At 32.8% G+C, this 21,295-nt stretch overlaps 1 protein-coding gene across 1 annotated transcript in view; it reads left to right on the top strand.

Annotated features, from left to right (window-relative positions):
- Positions 1–566: 566 nt before the first annotated feature.
- The window catches only part of LOC121738626 (sodium/potassium/calcium exchanger 4-like), a 54,046-nt gene continuing 33,317 nt past the window's right edge, over positions 567–21,295 (top strand). Inside the window, exons 1-2 of the mRNA XM_042130812.1 lie at positions 567–630; positions 16,120–16,210. Coding sequence (XP_041986746.1) covers positions 16,147–16,210 — 64 coding nt within the window. The 5' untranslated portion in view covers positions 567–630; positions 16,120–16,146. The remainder of the gene's footprint in view (positions 631–16,119; positions 16,211–21,295) is intronic.

Genomic DNA, 21,295 nt, shown 5'->3' with positions numbered 1-21,295 from the left:
ATAAAAGGCAAGGGTGATTGACTTGTAAATCAAAACAGGATACTTTTGAGGCTCAAAGTATCCTGTTTTGATTTACGAGTCAAAAAAAAAATTACACTTGTTCTTGACGTATCCACCCCAAAAATCACCCCATTTAACTCGAGGGCTAGGAATTTTTAGGGAGCAGAGGCTACGTGGAGGTTTTTTTTTCTTAGATATTAATCCTTGAGCGTTTGAAATACTTAATGAGTACCTTAATAGGTACTCATTAAGTATTTCAAACTCTCAAGGACGCCGTTAAAAGATAGTTATTTTATATAAGGCTAGAAAGCTCTTTATTTGCTACGTACAATAAAATTTTTGCGAAATATTAAAATAAGAAAATATTTTACCTAAAGTTTTGTGCAAGTGTTCGTAATTTTTCATAATTTCGCATTGCTCGCTACTCATTGTCACAATTAAAACGAATCAAAATAGATAAATTTGTCGTTTATTCATCTAATCGTTAACAACTTCTTATCAATTAAGATTATCTGTTTAAAAACCCAACGCATTTCTATTATTATTTCAGTATTGAAAATTTTATTCTCGCAACGCGGTTGTGTCAAAACGGGACAATGTATTTTAGATAAAAAGACAAAAGTGACATTTGTAAGTATAGTGATCGGTTATAATATTTATTATGCTTGTTTACTGAAGTATCAGGGCTTATAATATCTTTATTGGCGGAGATAATAGCATTTTCCTTTCGTTTCGAATACAACAGCTGAATAGTCACCTGCGGCTATTAGCAACAAAAGTGTTGTGTGTTAGTGATCAGTGCAAATTAAATCTATTGTTGTTATGCAAATAGTGAAAAACATGGCCTGTGTTATTGTGTATTGCTTATGCGACTGCTACGTTTTGCTTTGTAAAAGTAAAATAATTGATTTTTATTTGTCTGTTAATTTAATAACTTTCGCGCGGCAATGTATGGAATATATTTAATTGAGTACTGTATTGCACCGAGCAACATTTTTAATTTCATTTTATTAGTGGGCCACGTTTTTATTCATATTTGTCTTTAAATGTTTATTCCTGACGTCATAACGTTTGGTTCAAATCCAAATATTATTATACTTATTTACATTAAAAAACTTGTACTTGTAAAGCAAAAAAAAAAAAAAAAAAAAAAATATATATATATATATATATATATATATATATATATATATATATATATATATATATATATATATATATATATATATATATATAAATTAATGTGGGGTAACCGAAAAATTATCTTTATTTTATTAGGGATCCGAGATTTCAATATAGAACTTTGGGATGAAAAAATAACTGCAATTTTAAACGGAAACATATCCGTGTATTGCGAGACATAATATTATCATGACTCATAAAGATAATTAGTTATAAAAAGCTTAGTTAATACACATTATTAAGAGATTAGAGACGTCTAGTCTTTAAAAACAAAGATGTGGCATTACTCATCGAACTATAAAAATAAATAACCAACATAAAAATTGACGCTGTAAAGTATATTTTACTTAAGTAAAATGTTTTAAGAATTTTCAAAGAAAAAAATATATATTATGTATATGTTACGCTCAAGGACCGAAAACGCTCAGTGAGCGAAAAATAGCTCACAACGCGTTGTGGTCACAGTGAAACAGCCACGACGCGAAATTCGCGTTGTGGCTCTAATGAAAAGGACCACGACGCGTTCTGGTAATCACAAAAAGACCATAACGCGAAATTCGTGTCGTGACTCGTGGGTGATATGCTATTCATTTTTCTTGGTTTGTTCTTGCTTGATTAATCGTCCGTAGGTATGGAAGATTATATTTGAATTACCACGCGTACTACAAAATATTTTTTTTACTAAATCGCTGCATAACGTGTTTAACATTATTATTTATAAAATAATAATGATAAACACGTTATGCAGCCTAATATCCATAGTTCCATACTATCCGTACCAATATTATTACTGTCTGTCTATCTAGCGCAACGTGTTGTTTTTTTTAATATAAAGTAATCTGATCTCGATAAATAATAAAAATATAGTTAATCTATGTATATTAGCTCCGTGGACTCGAAAGCCACCTTTACGAGCACCATTTAGTACAGTTTACGTAATTATTTGATTATTATCTACAAATTTATTTTTGTATACCTACTGCCCATATCTGTAAGCGATATCTTAGCAATTGACGTGATATTGAAATTGCAATGATTTTATGTAGATTATATTATGTTATAGATTTTAAATAGATAATAGGATTATATGTATAGGATTGAAATATAATGTTTAATTGATATTTAGTACTTACCTAATATTTACACTGAAATAATGATTAAAATCGATAGCCTATAATCCTTCACGTGGTCTACTTCTTATCTGTGCCAAATAACATAAAAATTGCTCCAGTAGTTCGCGAGATAAGCCCTTTCAAATAATTTGCCCAGTGTTTTAAATATTAAAGGGAACAAAGGGACATGAGGAAAAAAAAGCGTTTTATAATATTACTAGCTATTTGACCGAGCTTCGCTCGGTATTCGATAAAACACGAATAAAATGACATTTTCTAAAAATGATTCCTAGCTAGATCGATTTATCGCCCCCGAAACCCCCTATATACTAAATTTCATGAAAATCGTTGGAGCCGATTCCGAGATGTACGAAAAATGTACTTTCTATCTAAATCTTTGTCCAAATCTATGTCTATCTAAATGTTTTTGGTATAAAATACATTTTAAAATATGTTTTTCTATAAATAACATACACCATTACCCATTTCTATTAAATTGTATACATAGTAAGTTAAATAAATTCAATAAAAAACATTTAAAAATTATAATTATATATATAAATAATTAACTATAAAAATATTTTGAAAATCCGTCTAATCTAGTCGTATGAAAAGTGAAATGTCCCAATTTCATATCCTTTGCAAGCAATTGATTGTATTTGTAAGGCCTTGCGGAAATTTTTGAAACAACTTATGTATTTATTTAGGGCTGCAAAACCATAAATCATTTAAAAATAATATTTGTTCGTAATAGAACAAAATTATTTAATTAATAATGTTTTTATTGTATCGGGGAAAAAGTTCCTCTTTGAACTTCCTTTTTTGTGACCATATTTTTTTTAAATTGTGCTGTCTATTTTGGTACAAATATGTTTTAGTATAGTGGCAAAATTGTTAAGCTAGATATAAATCTTATGTTCGTTTTGATATTTCTTTTACGTTCCACGTGCGCGAACAGAAGGTCATCTATTAGCGTAATGGTCCAAAAAATTTCCAGTCTTTGTTACCCAAGAAACGCAGATAAGCTCTAATATTATTATTATTTCGCCTTTAGATCCATTAAAGCTTTCAATTTTAATTTTGTAAGTCAAATCATTAAACGAGTATTAGTATTAGTTGTATGCGTATACAAGTTGAAAAGTTTATTTAACTTGATTCGTTACTTCCTTTTTTGTTACTTTTGAGTGGTAACGTAATATAAGGAAAATAAGGTAACAAAATAAAAAATTGTAAGGCAGAGTGTTGACTATGTGATTATTATTATAATAATTATGAAAATTACATAAGTCGTAGAGACCCTTTTGAAGATTTTATTAATTTGCTCATCTTGTTTTGACATAGGTAATATTATAATTTTAAGCAACATTGATATTTTTGATTATTATGTAATAAGATTAGACAAACAATATTTTGTTTCAGATACTGATTTATTAACCAAAGGATCGTAAAGAAACAGAAAAATGATACTCATATTTAAACAGATTTTTTATTTGTACTATGTGTAAACTATGTTTGAGAAATCCTAATATGTGTAGCTCTACAAAATAATTTTCGTTATAAGCCGATATCTGCAAGCGATATCTTAGCAACTGACGTGATATTGAAGTCGCAATAACAGGGGATTTAAATATAATGTTTGATTAACTATAATCGCATCTAAGGCTCAATTCACACCGGATTCCGGAATGGCAGAGGCGAGGCGAGCAGTTTCAGCAATGATATTCTATGTTACTAACGTAACTAGATTGGAAGTTTACGGTAGCAAACTTCGAAGATCCCTGCAGGCATATCTCACATACATAATGACATAACGAATATATGACTTGACATTGTCTTTTGAACAAAAAAGTGGTTACGCATTTCTGAGAATCTTTTGTAAGACATTGCTACTCTAGTATTTTAGAAAGTCATTGAGTTTCAGTGTCATATTATGATTTTAAACTTTATCTTCATTATTGTAATATATAGTATCGCTTGAGAAATCGCCGCCGCTGGCGGCCGCGAGAGGCCACGAGCGGCCACGAGCGTCCACGGGCGGCCGTAGATTTCTCAAGCGATACTACGTATTACAATAATGAAGATAAAGTTTAAAATCATATGACACTGAAACTGCTCGCCTCGCCTCTGCCATTCCGATGTGAATTGAGCCTAAGATTACAGTGTTGCTAGGCTTATTTTTGTAAAAGACTATCAAAATCAATATAATCCGTTAATGTTGGTTTTGAAATTAATATCCTTTGGGAATTGGGACTATCCAGTATCCATAGAATGAGACTGACAATAGAAATACATTTTCTGTATTGCGCGCACACATTGAGGTTGTAAAACGTGTGGCTGCTCGACCTCCCCCATATACTTTTATCATTTTTTTTAATTCCTAACAGTTGTTGCTATTGCCTATTAGAATATATTGCAACAACATTTGTACTGGATACTGGATCCAGATATATCTGGATATGCAAGATAGGATGATAAAGGTATTAATTATCAGAGATGTGACTTATCTAGAAGATACTTACAAGTATCTGAAACACAGATATAATTTACGTTTTTTCATTTTGTATATAAAATACTTTTTAATAAAATACTTTTTAAGAATTGATTTTGTATTCTTGTATTTAAATATATTTTGTTTAGTATCTTAGTATATTATAAATATTTTTTCTGATAAAATACTTTTAGTAATATAAGAAGAGAAGTTAGTAGAAATTTATAAAAAATACTAATTAGTTCAACATCACATTGGTAGATGGCCACTTGTTTTTAGAGGATTCTGATTTCTCCATTGCAAGTGGTGAAAACACGGCAGCTACCTACTGCCAGCAGTGCTGACTTAGAATCTCTGCAATACCTAAACAATAACGATATTAGCTTAAAGAGCTTAAATATACTTAGTACCTACCCTACAATAACATTTTCTTCTCTTTTACTTAAAAAGTATTTTACTTAAAAATAATATTATATAATACTTTGTTTTGTCATAGTTCAGCGATTAACGCGATTTATTCGTAAATATCATTAATATCATTCGGACCTACTTATGCATACCAAATCCAACCCACACGATGACAGTTCTAAGAAAAAGCCGTTTTTATTAAATTGTAGTATTATTTAAAAGTGATTGTTATTTTAAGTAAAGTTAATTTACAATAGTATATTTTGTAATTTATTCTATGCGTACAAACATATTATTAAACTTTATGTTACTACTAATTTATGAAATTTTTACACATTGTGTATTTCTGATGCCCGTACGGAAAAAATACTGAAAACAAAATATTATGATTAATATTTAAGAAGGGCTTCCATACAAAAAGCTGATATTATATTGGTCTATTCTGGCTCTATAACGGTAGGAATCTCTTGGTTCGTGAGTCCAACTCGCACTTGGCCGATTTTTTTTTAAATTATTAGCAGTCACGTCAAGAAATAATATGGGGTTTTTACCTATTTCCTAACTATTTTTATAAATACAAATTTAACTAAAGTTGGAAAACAAAAATAACAATCTAACTTGAGTCTCAATCACTAAAATACTTTTGAAAAAAAAAACATCGATTTTTTTTGTTTATTTTTTTATTATCGTTAGTGACAGTAATATTTATTCCAAAATGATATTATTTGTATACATAGAATATTAGGCAGTATGATTAAATAATGCTAGGGACCATTGCTACGTGGATCTTTAAAAAAATCCATTCTATTTTTAGGACTCCGTAGCCAAATGGCAAAAAACGGAACCCTTATAGATTCGTCATATCTGTCTGTCTGTCTGAAACTATAAGAGTTATACTATTGAAACTTGGTGAGTAGATGTAATCTGAAAACCGCATTAAGATTTTGATACAAAAATGGAAAAATTATTAAAAATTTTAGGGGTCCCCTAGGTACAACTGAAACAAAAAAAATTTTTTTCATCTAACCTATGCGTGTGGGGTATCTATGGATAGGTCTTTAAAAATGATATTGAAGTTTCTTATATCATTTTTTTGTAACGTTTGCGAGAGAGACTCTCCCAAAGTGGTAAAATGTGTGTCCCCCCCTCTAACTTCTAAAGTAGGGGCATGATAAGTCTAAAAAAAATATATATTATGTACATTACTATAAAAACTACCAACAAAAATTGGTTTGAACGAGATCTAACAAGTGGTTTTTTTATTCGTCTTAAATGGTAAACCTTAAATTAACTTTCATTAAATCAACTTTGATATAAAAATAAATCATAAACCTTTTAATTGCATAAAAATAAACTTTATTGCTGCTGCAGAACCCTTCATGGGCGAGTCCAACTCGCACTTGGCCTATTTTTTTCAAAACATTGGGTGACCATGCAGCTTGGTTCTTGTTTGCATAATAAACATCGGCTTATAATTAACTGATCACCAGAAATAGTAACATTTCACAGACAAAAATAGTAAACGATCACCAAAATACAGACCACCATTTTAATGTAAAATGATAACCAAAGATTTAACATCTTAAAACCAAAAATAGCAAATGATCACCAAAATAAGTAAATGATCACCAACATTATACTAGCATTTTAAAGTAAAATGATCACCAAAATTAGTAACTGATCACCAACATTATACTAGCATTTTAATGTAAAATGATCACCCAAATTAGTAACTGATCACCAACATTATACTAGCATTTTAATGTAAAATGATCACCCAAATTAGTAACTGATCACCAACATTATACTAGCATTTTAATGTAAAATGATCACCCAAATTAGTAACTGATTACCAACATTATACGTTAGCATTTTAATGTAAAATTATAATAACCAAATATATTTTTATTTAGCAAATATCCTATTAAAGAGAAGAAGATATATAGACGGACAGACAGACATTAAATTCTTAGTAAAAGAGTCCTGTGTGTACCCTTTGGGTACGGAACCCTAAAAACGGGACTCTATTCCTGAGACTTCGATATCTGTCCGTCTTTCTCTAGGGCCTAGGCTGTATCTCAAGAACCGCTCCAGCTAGACTTCTAAAAATTTGACAGATTATGTATATCTGTTGCCCCTATAACAACAAGTACCTACTAAAACAAAATAAAATTATTATTTAAGGGGCGCTCCCATACAACAAACGTTATTATTTGTATATGATATTGAATGTACCGTAACTTTTTGGTGGAAATTCATGTTTCACAGTAATAATATACACTTTTCCGGTTTCGATAAAATCATCATCAGGTGATGATTTTATTGAAACCGGTCGTGTAAAACATAATTGTTTATTAATAAAAGTGGAAAAAGTGCATGAAATATTATTACTGTTATTTTTTAGGCCGTTTTTGCTCGATATCAATAATGGCAACCGGTAGGCACGTTGATATTTTCGCAAATGCCTTGATTATATCATGTTAACTTCAATAATTAGGTAATAATAATAATAAAAAAATAATTTTAAAGGGGCTTCCATACAAAAACACAATTTTAGGTCTAATTTTGTTGTATAACGGTACGGAACCCTCCATGTCCGACTCACACTTGGCCGACTATTTTGTTAATAATATGCTTACATGTTTTGTCAATCGTAGTGATTTATTTGGACAGATATATCGCATTGATTTGCTCACAAGGATTTGGTGATCATTTACTATAATATTTGGTGATTATTTACTATATTTGGTGGTCATTTACTATATTTGGTGATCATTTACTTTATTTGGTGATCATTTACTATATTAGGTGGTCATTTACTATATTCGGTGATCATTTACTTTATTTGGTGATCATTTACTATATTTGGTGTTCGATTACAATTTGAAGTGTTGTCATGACTAAAATAGCTGGTAGTATTGCAATTTTAGACTTTATTTTTTTTGGTGTTAATTATCTTTTTTTGGTAAACAAGTGTAGGGTATCAGTGCATTTTTTGGTGATCATTATATTTGTTCCCATAAACATCTGTTAGAATGTGGGTTGGTAATTTAATTTGTGAAAATATTTTGTTCTGGTATCTGAAATACCTACTTAATTTAAAGTATGTTGCATTTTGTATTCCAGATAAATTGTACAGGGTATTTTATATATCTCTGTTAATTATGTACCTTTCAGCATGCAATTTGATGTAACGAATAAGCGTGCTAATTTTCTTTTATATAAATCGATACAATTGTGGTTATCATTGATCCTTGGATTTAGATTTTATGTATATTATTAATAAACTATTTGACTGAAAGTAAAGAACTTTAAAAATATATTCAATAAAAAGCCTCCTCCATTATTCTTTAACATGGAAAAAAAATATGCTAGATATTTTACACGAACCAAAAAAACATAAGTACAACTTCCTATTTTTCTGTACCAATTCCACGAAATTTAAAACATAATGTGCGCTTTTATAATTCTGGACCCTATGCTATCGTTTTACCGCGGACGTCCACCATATTACCGTCACGTCCAAAATTATAAATTTTGCACGTTATAGGACATCAGAACGTCTACATTCTTCTGAACGTCTTCACACAAAACGTCCGCGGTGCGTAAAATCAAAAGGGCATTTGACGTACCCCACGTTTTATTGTGCAAATCGGCGTCCACGATAACGTGACGCCCAGAATTGGGTATAATAGGTTGAGGAAAAAGTCTTTTCGCATTATAGTATGTATGAACTTGTCATAAAATCTCTTGGGCTATAATACCAATAATTGTATATTGTGGCTGATTTTAGTATATGATATATTTAGTATTTAGTTCCAAATTCAAATTAGGTAATTGTGAGATTTTCATTTGTTTTTCTTATTGTTAAAATGAGTGATTCTAATGAATAAATTCGATGCATTTTAAAATTTTATTACAAAAAAGGAAAAAATGCAACACAAGCCGCGAAAAAAAATTGTGATGTTTATGGACCTAATGCAGTATCTGTGAGAGTAGCGCAAACGTTTTCAATCCGGAAATTCTGATATCAAAGATGCACGTCGCTCTGGTCGCCCTGTTACGGACAAAACTAATGCCATTTTTGAAAAAGTGGAGTAATATCGGCATATTAGTAGTTACAATGTTTTGTGGTCAATCCCCAGCTGAAGAACTGGGGATTGACCACAAAACGGTTTTGGCGCATTCAAAAACAAACAGGAGGGTAAGCCAAAATCTTTTCGTTTTCGCTTTGTTATAGAATCACCGATGAAAATGTATGGAATTGTCATAGGCGTTCGTTAATATTATGACGTTGACGTTCGACTCGTCTTATGTCAATTCCATACATTTTGATCAGCGATTCTATAACGAAGCGAAAACGAAAATGCTTAGGCTGGGTAGGTACACAAAAAAGCTCGATATTTGGGTGCCTCATGAACTAACTGAAAGATACCTAATGAACCGTGTACCTACTCATTTGTGATTCTTTATTATAACGTAATGAAACTAAACCATTTTTGAAGAAGCTGATAACTGCCTGCCTAGCATATACGCCAACGAGATATCTCACTCTCGAGACAATTAAAAACTACTCGTCTTATAATGTCAAAATCTCGAAATTATCTCGACAAAACTCTATAAAAATGTGTTATTTCGATGATTAGATAGATCTACGCGAGAAAAAATTATAGTCATGCTAGGGTCAATAGAAATGAAGAGACAAACCATCAAACATCGAGAAAACGTGTAGAGTAAGATATCTCGTTGGCGTATGCTAGGCAGGCTGGTGATGAAAAGTGGACCACGTACGACAAGAACGTGGGAAAAATATCGTGGTCAAAGGTCGGTCAGGCTTTGCAGACTGTGGCGAAACCGGGGTAACTCGCAACAAGGTGATGCTGTATGTGTGGTGGGATTGGAAGGGCATTATTCAGTATGAGCTATTACCGCCAGGCAGGACCATTAATTCTGAACTTTACTGCGAACCACTGATGAGATTAAAGCAAGAAGTTGAGAGAAAGCGGCTGGAATTAATCCACAGAAGGGGTGTGGTTTTTCACCATGATAACGCTTTAGACCTCACACATCTTTAGCCACTCTGAAAAATTACGGGAGTTTGGCTGGGAGGTGTTAATGGCATCCGCCGTATAGTCCTTCTTGCTTGCACCTTCAGATTTCCACCTGTTTCGGTCGCTGCAGAATTCCATAGGCAGGGTCAGGTTGACATCACGAGTTTCACAAGAGGACTGCCAGAACCACTTATCGCAGTTTTTTTCATCAGAAGCCCCAATTTTTTTATAGCGCTTGGATCATACCAACCAGATGGCAAAAAGTTATCGAACAAAATGACACCTAGATACTTTAGTCAATTGTAAATAAAATTTATAAAAATCTTTTGAATTTTTATATAAAATGCGAAGAGACTTTTTCCCCAACCTAATAAATTAAAAGCGCACAATGTCTGTATGATTGATAGTCTACGTATTTAGCTATCAAGTGCTTTTTTATTTTCATAGGACATTTACTTGTGTATTATTGTCAAGAAGTATAATACGCCCGAGTTAAAAATAAAATGTGAGAGAGAAAAAAAGATAGGGCCATTTTGTCGATAAAAAAAAAAAACATATTTCATAACATTATAGGATCGGACACCGGTGTTGGGACACATTGTATAAGTGCTAATAAATTACTATTTATTTTTCTGTCTGTCTGTTCTGCGAAATAATCTGTCCCATATCCTGTAAATGGACAAAATTTTATAGAAAACTAGATGACGTCCGCGACTCCGTTGTGTGGTGTGCCAAAATTCGTTTATGGGAGATCGCAGACGGCACACACTTTTTATGTCATCGAGTCTGCGGCGCACCTAATATTACAGTCTGCATGACCGCGCCATGTCGACTGTATGTGCGCCGCAGACTCGATCACACAAAAAGTGTGTCTGCGATCCCTATTTGCGCAGGCATTTTCTCGGGATAAAAAGTACCCAATGTCCTTTCTCGGGATTCAAAGTATTTCTATACCAAATATCAATAACGACTTGCGTTGGCCGTTGCATTGTCATTTAGATACAGGGTGTAACAAAACTAAGTGATAATATTTAGGGTGTGTACGTGTTCCTTGTAGAGAATTCACTGTGAAAGTAGCAGCGCTGAAAGACCAAACTATTTTTTCACTTTTATATGTGCATGCGTCACAGCGTCACGAGTTTCCCCATACAAAAGTGAAAACAATTTTTGGTCTTTGAGCGCTGCTACTTCCACAGTGAACTTTTTACAAGGAACACGTACACACCCTATAGTATTATCACGTTTTGTTACACACTGTACATAATTGCTTGTGCTCTCGCGGTGTAGCCGCCAAACCGCTCCTTTGCGCGGACGCATATAAATCGAGCCGTGAAGAGCATAAGGGTCAATTCAGACAGCAACGCGACGCGTAGATGAATTTCTAAAGTAATGAATTTACAGATTTCGTGAGCGCGAGACGTCTTGCAAATCTGTCAAATCCATACAAATTCAGAAATGCATCTACATTCTACGCATTGCGTCGCGGTCTGAATTGACCCTAAAATCAGAACGAATTTACTATCAGACAATTGATTGACACTTACATAACGCGATCAAGCATGAGTTCTGAAATTTAACCCTGTATACTGCCCATGACGGGTCAAATCCGAGATATTATATTGGTGCCGGTGACGTATTATATTGCAACAGAGCCATATAATATACCTATTATACGTCAATGCACTGGCGTATTATTGGGAACGAATCGACAATATGCCGATTCTAGTTGACGTTTAGTACTGGCCAGTATACTGAGTATTTAGTCAAAATGCATTCGCTAGTTTCGGTAGCCAATCCAGATGTCAAAAGTTTTGAATTTGATATAGCGCTAAGTATCAAGGAAATTGCGATAAGTTAAATCTCATAAAGTTTGACATCTATTAACTTCGCTTTCGAAACTAGTAAATACATTAATAATAATTTGAGTAAGGGCTCTGGTTAATATTTCGGAACCTACCCCGTATGTCCGCCATCAGCTGCCTGAATAATTTTCTCTGATAGAATCAATGAAGCTTCATTTGCAGACATATCTCGGTTGTGGTGAAAGGGGGGGTCGACCCCCCTTTGTTTCAATATAACAAAGAACGGGAAATGGAAGTTTCGGCGTGTAATGAAACTTACTAAAGGGACGATGGATATCGATGATTGCGTCTATGATTGGGAAGCGGTTTATAGTAATCAAATCATGATAGTACTAAGTTTATTTTGCCGCTGTAAATCATACGTAATGAATGTGAAAGAATGCGAAAGTGTGTCTGTCTGTGTGATACCTTAAACCGCTGAACTGAAATTTGATATGGACATTGGACACACTTTGAGTCCCTTGAAAGGACATAGGATATTATCTTTCATCCGGAAAAAAGTGTACGGTTTCTGCGCGATGAACGCAGTTTTGGCGCGACGGAGTTGCAGACATGACGCCCGCAACTCCGTTGCACCAAAATCTCAAACGGCAAAGTGTGCGTTTGAAGTGTTTAGAACTAAGATAGCTGGTATAGTGCTAAAGGAAGTCACCAGCGAGACAAAAATTCGATGATAGTGTAAATCTCATTTGCTTAATTGAAATCTTAAATCAAAACCCATCTGAAAAGAAAATGAAAAAAAGAAACATCGATTTTCCTGTACTTGACATGATGCCACAAAAGTAACAACACTAATTTTATAAAGATTTTATAACTGCAATATTTAATATTTTTAGGGTACCTTTCTGTAAAACTAAACTCTATAAATTGGCATAATGCTTCAAGGAACCTCTTAGAATGCTGCCTTTAAATACAACTTTCAGAGTTAATATTTTTCCGAGAACAAGAAACTAGGACCAAATGATATAACCTTACCAACAATATTTTACAAAAGACCCCTTGAATTTTAACTTTGATTAATTTATCTATACATCTATACATCTATTACATCTATACATATACATATACATATAAATAAAATTGGATTGTCTTTTACTAGATGCATATGAATGTATATAGGGTACATACACCAAAACAACATTTTTTACAATTTTTGTCTGTATGTCTGTCTGTCTGTCTGTCTGTTTGTTCCGGCTAATCTCTGAAATGGCTGGAGCGATTTTGACGGGACTTTTTTTGGCACATAGCTGATGTAGTAAGGCATAACTTAGGCTACTTTTTAACCGACTTCCGAAAAGGAGGAGGATATATTTCACTTTTTTAAATTTGGTTCGCGGACAACTCCGTCGTTTGTAGACCGATTTCCAAAATTCTTTTGTTGTTGTATAAGATGTAGCCCGAATTTGGTAACATGATCACAAAAGTGATTATCTGATGATGCAATCCATGAGAAATCAACAGGACTTCTTAAAATTTATATGAAAACATATAGTGATTTTACATTTTTCTGAAGGATTTTAAGCTTTAACTACCAAAAAATAAGAATTTGCGCCGAAGTACACCCATGTTCCGAAGGTGCTGTAAAGAACTCTTGAATCCTTATAGATAAATGTTCGACAAATTTTGGCGTTGTTTAAACAACTAAAAGCATATTATTATGTCAATGTGTCAATAATACTAATCATCATCATCACTATAATCATGCCATGAATCATCATTACATTATTATCAAAAATCTTGCCTTTGATTATATTATTGTTCCACCGTTTGTAGACTGATTTACAAAACGCTTTTGTTGCTATTTAGTGTTTACTTTACTTTATAGAGGTAAAATAACCCGAATTCGGTACAATGCTTACGAAAGTGGTGATCTGATACTGAAATTCGTGAGATATAGAGGGAACTCCTGTATAGTTTTTGGGACACACATAGACGCGTCAACTATTTCTGTATTCAATCTTCATATTTTTTCAATTCGTAGCAGCTAACTTTAGCGCAATTTCTATGTGCAATTTACCGTTTTTTTGTAGTTCTAGATTAAATGAACTATAAAGTATTAAAATATAATTCATATTCTGTACTCAGTATTTCTGTTCTCAGTCTTCATTATTTTGAAGTCGGTACCAAATACCAGCTAACCTAATCGCTAGTTCTATGACAAAATATAACTGCAAATTATATGACTGGTACCGACTTTAATTATAATATATGAATATGAATTATTAATTAATACTTTTTAGTTCATTTAAGAAAATTACTATTGTCTTTATCTTGGAAGTAGGTTTCAATTTTTGTTTAGAAATAATATTTTTTCTCTTATTCGTTATCCTTAAGGTTTTCTATACCGTATTGGCGTTTTTATCTACAACTTTAGGTTCATGAAAGTGATCAGATCAACTACTTAACAACATCCCATTTTTACTATTTGGGTAAGGAAGGGGAAAATTTCTCACTTTTTCATTTTCTTTTTTTATCACTGACGCTGACGCGGACGAAGTCACGGGCAACAGCTAGTCATAAATATATTATGTGTCATTTTTAGGGTTCCGTACCAAAAGGGTGAAAACGGTACCCTATTCATGAGACTTCGATATCTGTCTGTCCGTCTGTCTGTCTCCAGGCTGTAACTCAATAACCGCTATAGCTAGACTAGTGAAATTTTCACAGATTATGTATATCTATTGCCGCTATAACAATAAATACTAAAAATAAAATTAAGTAATATTTAAGGGAGGCTAAAGTAATATTTTGGCCTTTTTTGCTCGAAGTCTATAATGGTAACAGTTAGGCACTTGAAATTTTCACAAAATCCTTAATTATACTTGTACTTTAATAATTTATAATAAAATTAAAATAAAGTAAATATTTTTTCCCATACAAGAAACACAATGTTTTGTCCATTTTCAATCTATACCGGTACGGAACCCTTCGTGTACGAGTCCGACTCGCACTTGGCAGATTTTTATAGACTTACTGCCGCACTCAATGTGGAATATTAATTACTATGTATTAGTTCAAAATTTTGACACAATATATTAAGTTCCATACATTATAATTTGTCAAACTCTTCATTAAATTGAAGGTTAATCATAATTAAATGTCTCTGAGTACGGCGGTTAGTAGGTAATTGACTATTAATAAAATAATTTACACAGCGAATAAAATAAATATTATATTCTATAGCTTATAATAGAATGTCCGACTCTTAAGTCCGCGACAGCTATAGGCAAACTTTCAGATTTAACAAAATGACAAAAGTCTGGTTGTCGCTGACTTGTAGGCCATTAGCTTTGTCCACACGGTGCCTTTTTCTGTTCGTCAAGGGCATGCGTTAAAGCGCAGTCAACAGCGAACGTGAGGCATACCCGCGACGCATGCCATCTGACCGCATCCAAAACTTCAAAAATGACAATATTGGCGTTGCGTTCCTTGACGGATTCAATTATTGAATGCGCCAATATGAAAGTTGATGATGAAAATTGAAGATGAAAGTGCACAGTGTGGACATAGCTAATCAAGGTCCACTGTATTTATCTGGTAAAATCTTATAAAAATCGTAGTGTAGCTAAAAACTGAGCTGTCAAACCCGGATGTCGCGCGTCCGGGATCCGGGTCGACCCCAGGTATTTCAAAAATGTTGACAGGTCGCACGCAAAAGGTTATGTTACTTTTTGAATAATATCATGCCAGATATCATTATAAGCAAACATACCTATATTTTTTTTTATACTTCAGTGTTTTACAGACTCCCCTTTGTAAGCATTTTTATTCGTATTTTTAATAATATATTATCTAGGATAGGTATTTGGAGTAAAACTAAAACTCTATTTTGTGCTAAATTAATGTGCACTAAAACTCATAACACTGATGCGCTGTTTACATCTTCAAGTATGTTTAACGAGTATTTCAACAATGAAATGTATAGTCATGTGAAAATTGTTGTATTATATATTTATCTTATCGATTGTAACGATGTATTTTCCAACAGTTTAAAATAATCGTGATTTTGTTCACAGTGAGCCGTGAAGAAATAAATGTGAAGAATGTTCCGGTGGACGGTTGTAGTGGTTGCGCTGTGGGCAACCACTAACGCGTTGGAGGATTTTAGTAAGTGTTTTTTTTACAAAAAAAAGTTTTTTTTTAAAGTAACTTGTATGAAAAGAGTGTTTTATATCTATATAAAAAAATCTCCAAAATATTATGTGTATGTGATGTACGGATGGACTGATTATGATGTGGTGCAGCTGGAGAAATAGAATACGGGAAGTTTAACTACTTTTATCACGGGGAAATTTTATTATTTGTGCAGGATTAGGCGTGTATGAAACCCTGGATAATGTGTGCCAACTGCTAAGCTTTCTAATAATTTTTGATTTCTATAATAAGTATTTTGGCTTCGCGAATATGAAAATATAATGTTTATTATGTAGTATCGACGTTATAATAATTATATTATCGATATTATCTGATATTAGACAACAAGTAGGAAGTATTGTAGTCTATATTGACTTTTTCGGAATGATCTCATCAAATTTCTTACTTAACAAAATCGGCCAAGTGCGAGTCAGACTCGCGCACGAAGGGTTCTGTACCATTTAAGAGCAAAAATAATATGCAAAATATTGTATTTTTGTATGAGAGCCCCCATAAATATAATTATTTTATTTTTTATTTTATTATTAATTATTAAAGTACTCATACTATTAGATATTTTGTGAACATTTCAAGTGCCTACGTAAAGCCATTTTTGATATAAGGCAAAAAATGACAAAAAAATCAAGTTTCATCAAATCATCAAACTCTCTAGGTGTCACCGTTCTCGAGATACAGCCTGGAGACAGACCGACGGACAGACAGACATCGAAGTCTTAGTAATAGGGTTCCGTTTTTACCCATTGGGTACGTAACCCTAAAAATGAGAGTACCTATATATTTTTTATTAAAATCTACTTATAATGCTATTTCTAAAACATCCAAAAATAAATGAACAAATTCCACGATTATCGGTCAACAGTTTTTGCGTAACAAAGTAGATAACAAGCAAAACTCGTATATTCCTAAAAGTTCTTTTTTTAATCTAATTATAGGACTTTATCGTAAACGATAATGCCGTCCTGATAGGTATTCAATACAAAAAAATTGAAAATCAACAATCATTCCAAACATACTATGTGGTCCAGATATATCTCTTAAACATCTCTGGGGTGTTTAAGAGATATGTCTAAAATCTTATATAGTTTTTAGGAGCCTCAGAAGATGTATTCCTAATAGTTAGAAAATATATGTAGAGTGCACAAATTATAAAAAGTGTTTTTTTTTTTTAATTTTCGAACTCTGGTGAGATTTCGTAACATTTTATTCAACCCCTCCGCCACCCCCCAATCTCACGTGAGATTTTTCAAAATGTGGATTTCTTAACGTATGTGAAGCTAGCATGACAAAGTTAGCAAAATAACTCGGGATTGCGTTATTAATTAGCTGCTAATTGAGTGCTATTTATTGCGAATTTAGTGCTCCTCAAAATTCGGAATAAATGCTAATACTGCTACCTTCGGTACCAGCGAGATGCTCCTCTTGATTTGAGTACTTTGACGAATTCCACACTCATACAAGATACATAGGAATTAAGTGCTCATTAAGTCCTAGCGATAGGCGGAGAAAAAAAATTAAATAGGCTTTTTTTTATTTTTTATACCGTATACTGCTCATTTCACGGTACCAGCGAGATGCTCCTCTCGATTTGAGTACTTTGACGAATTCCACACTCATAAATGATACATAGGAATTAAGTGCTCATTAAGTGCTAGCGATAGGCGGTGAAAACAAAAGAAAATATGCATTTTTTAACTTTTTATACCGTATACTGCTCACTTCACGGTACCAGCGAGATGCTCCTCTCGATTTGAGTACTTTGACGAATTCCACACTCATAAATGATACATAGGAATTAAGTGCTCATTAAGTGCTAGTGATAGGCGGCGAAAACAAAAGAAAATATGCATTTTTTAACTTTTTATACCGTATACTGCTCACTTCACGGTACCAGCGAGATGCTCCTCTCGATTTGAGTACTTTGACGAATTCCACACTCATAAATGATACATAGGAATTAAGTGCTCATTAAGTGCTAGCGATAGGCGGAGAAAAAAAATTAAATAGGCATTTTTTTATTTTTTATACCGTATACTGCTCATTTCACGGTACCAGCGAGATGCTCCTCTTGATTTTAGTACTTTGACGAATTTCACACTCATAAATTATACAAAAGAATTAAGTGCTCATTAAGTGCTAGCGATAGGCGGCGAAAACAAAAGAAAGTATGCATTTTTTAACTTTTTATACCGTATACTGCTCACTTCACGGTACCAGCGAGATGCTCCTCTCGATTTGAGTACTTTGACGAATTCCACACTCATAAATGATACATAGGAATTAAGTGCTCATTAAGTGCTAGCGATAGGCGGCGAAAACAAAAGAAAATATGCATTTTTTAACTTTTTATACCGTATACTGCTCACTTCACGGTACCAGCGAGATGCTCCTCTCGATTTGAGTACTTTGACGAATTCCACACTCATAAATGATACATAGGAATTAAGTGCTCATTAAGTGCTAGCGATAGGCGGAGAAAAAATTTAAATAGGCATTTTTTTATTTTTTATACCGTATACTGCTCATTTCACGGTACCAGCGAGATGCTCCTCTTGATTTTAGTACTTTGACGAATTTCACACTCATAAATTATACAAAGGAATTAAGTGCTCATTAAGTGCTAGCGATAGGCGGCGAAAACAAAAGAAAATATGCATTTTTTAACTTTTTATACCGTATACTGCTTACTTCACGGTACCAGCGAGATGCTCCTCTCGATTTGAGTACTTTAACGAATTCCACACTCATAAATGATACATAGGAATTAAGTGCTCATTAAGTGCTAGCGATAGGCGGAGAAAAAAATTTAAATAGGCATTTTTTTATTTTTTATACCGTATACTGCTCATTTCACGGTACCAGCGAGATGCTCCTCTTGATTTTAGTACTTTGACGAATTTCACACTCATAAATTATACAAAGGAATTAAGTGCTCATTAAGTGCTAGCGATAGGCGGCGAAAACAAAAGAAAATATGCATTTTTTAACTTTTTATACCGTATACTGCTCACTTCACGGTAACAGCGAGATGCTCCTCTCGATTTGAGTACTTTGACAAATTCCACACTCATACAAGATACATAGGAATTAAGTGCTCATTAAGTGCTAGCGATAGGCGGAGAAAAAAATTTAAATAGGCATTTTTTTATTTTTTTTTTAATTATCAAGAGGAGCATCTCGCTGGTACCGTGAATTGAGCAGTATAAGGTGTAAAAAGTTAATAAGTGCATATTTTCTTTTGTTTTCGCCGCCTATCGCTAGCACTTAATGAGTATTTAATTCCTATGTATCATTTATGAGTGTGAAATTCATCAAAGTACTCAAATCAAGAGGAGCATCTCGCTGGTACTGTGAAGCTAGCAGTATACGGTATAAAAATAAAAAAATGCCTATTTAATTTTTTTTCTCCGCCTATCTCGCTAGCACTTAATGAGCACTTAATTCCTATGTATCATTTATGAGTATGTAATTCGTCAAAGTACTCAAATCGAGAGAAGCATCTCGCTGGTACCGTGAAGTGAGCAGTATACGGTATAAAAAGTTAAAAAATGCATATTTTCTTTTGTTTCCGCCGCTTATCGCTAGCACTTAATGAGCACGTAATTCCTATGTATCTTTTATGAGTGTGGAATTTGTCAAAGTACTCAAATCGAGAGGAGCATCTCGCTGGTACCGTGAAGTGAGCAGTATACGGTATAAAAAGTTAAAAATTGCATATTTTCTTTTGTTTCCGCCGCCTATTGCTAGCACTTAATGAGCACTTAATTCCTATGTATCTTGTATGAGTGTGGAATTCGTCAAAGTACTCAAATCAAGAGGAGCATCTTGCTGGTACCGTGAAGTGAGCAGTATTATATTTTATTTAATTTATTGGGAAAACTTACAGCATATAATTATAATAGTAATGATAAAAATTATATAACGATATGCCAATAACAAGTTTTCGCTGGTAAGAAATAAATTTAAGCTAAAATTAACATTTCAAACATAAAGTCCTGACGAGATACAAATCACTTACTTACTTAATAAGTACTTTCATAAATTGAGGTAATCTAAAATCAATTAAAATGTAAATTATTATTTAAGCAAACTACCAAATTTGTTAAATTTTATATAACACGAAATGGTTGAGAGATTAAAAATTGTTAGCTAATGAAGCAAATAGTACTCAATATAAAAAATAATTATACATAATTAAACACACAGCAGATGGTACAATCCTTTAGTATTTTACTTTTACGATAAAAAAATCATTAAAAGTAATTCAATACACAAATTTTATTTATTTTACTTAAAGAACGTATCAGTCATAAGCTTTCTAATTTTGTTTGGTTTTAGGGAGAACATGTCTTCAAGAGGATGGGCAATTAAAAATCTGTTAGAATGTGAACTAGACCTAAGTATAAAATAATTTTTACGGTAGTTTGTACTGTAAGGTGTAACATAAAGAGGCATTAAATGAGGAGCGTTTCTACGGGGAAAATTAATATTAAATCTATTAAGTAAATCAGGGGAATCTATTTTATTACTTAGAACTTTACATAAATAAGTCAGGTCAGCTATATGTCTCCGGTGGTACAAGGGGAGAAAATGAAACTTTTTGCACCTGGCATCATAATCATTTAGAAAATGGTTGCACTTAAATTGAATAAATCTGAGAAACCGTTTTTGTATGGACTCAATTCTATCAATATATATGTTGTAAGCAGGGTTCCACAACTCCGAACAATACTCTAAGATACTACGAACATACGCACAATATAGTATTTTTACTAGGTACTTTGACAGATTGAAAATTTTTACACGACCTTATGACAAATCCCAGGGCTTTTGAGGCTTTTTTAATAATATAGTCGATGTGCTCATCAAAGATCAATTTTGAGTCTACAATAACTCCAAGATCCCTTATGGATTTCTTGATAACGAGGACCTTGTTCTGAAGTTCATAATTAAAACTTCAGAAATTATATGGTATAAAAAATGTGAAAAAAAAACACATTTATCGCCAGCTCTTAATGAGCACTTATTAGTAAAGTACTT

Source organism: Aricia agestis, chromosome Z, assembly GCF_905147365.1.
Source record: "Aricia agestis chromosome Z, ilAriAges1.1, whole genome shotgun sequence".
Taxonomy (NCBI): Eukaryota; Metazoa; Arthropoda; class Insecta; order Lepidoptera; family Lycaenidae; genus Aricia; species Aricia agestis.
Note: the sequence above shows the minus strand (reverse complement) of the source record. Positions and strands in the feature narration are given on the sequence as shown.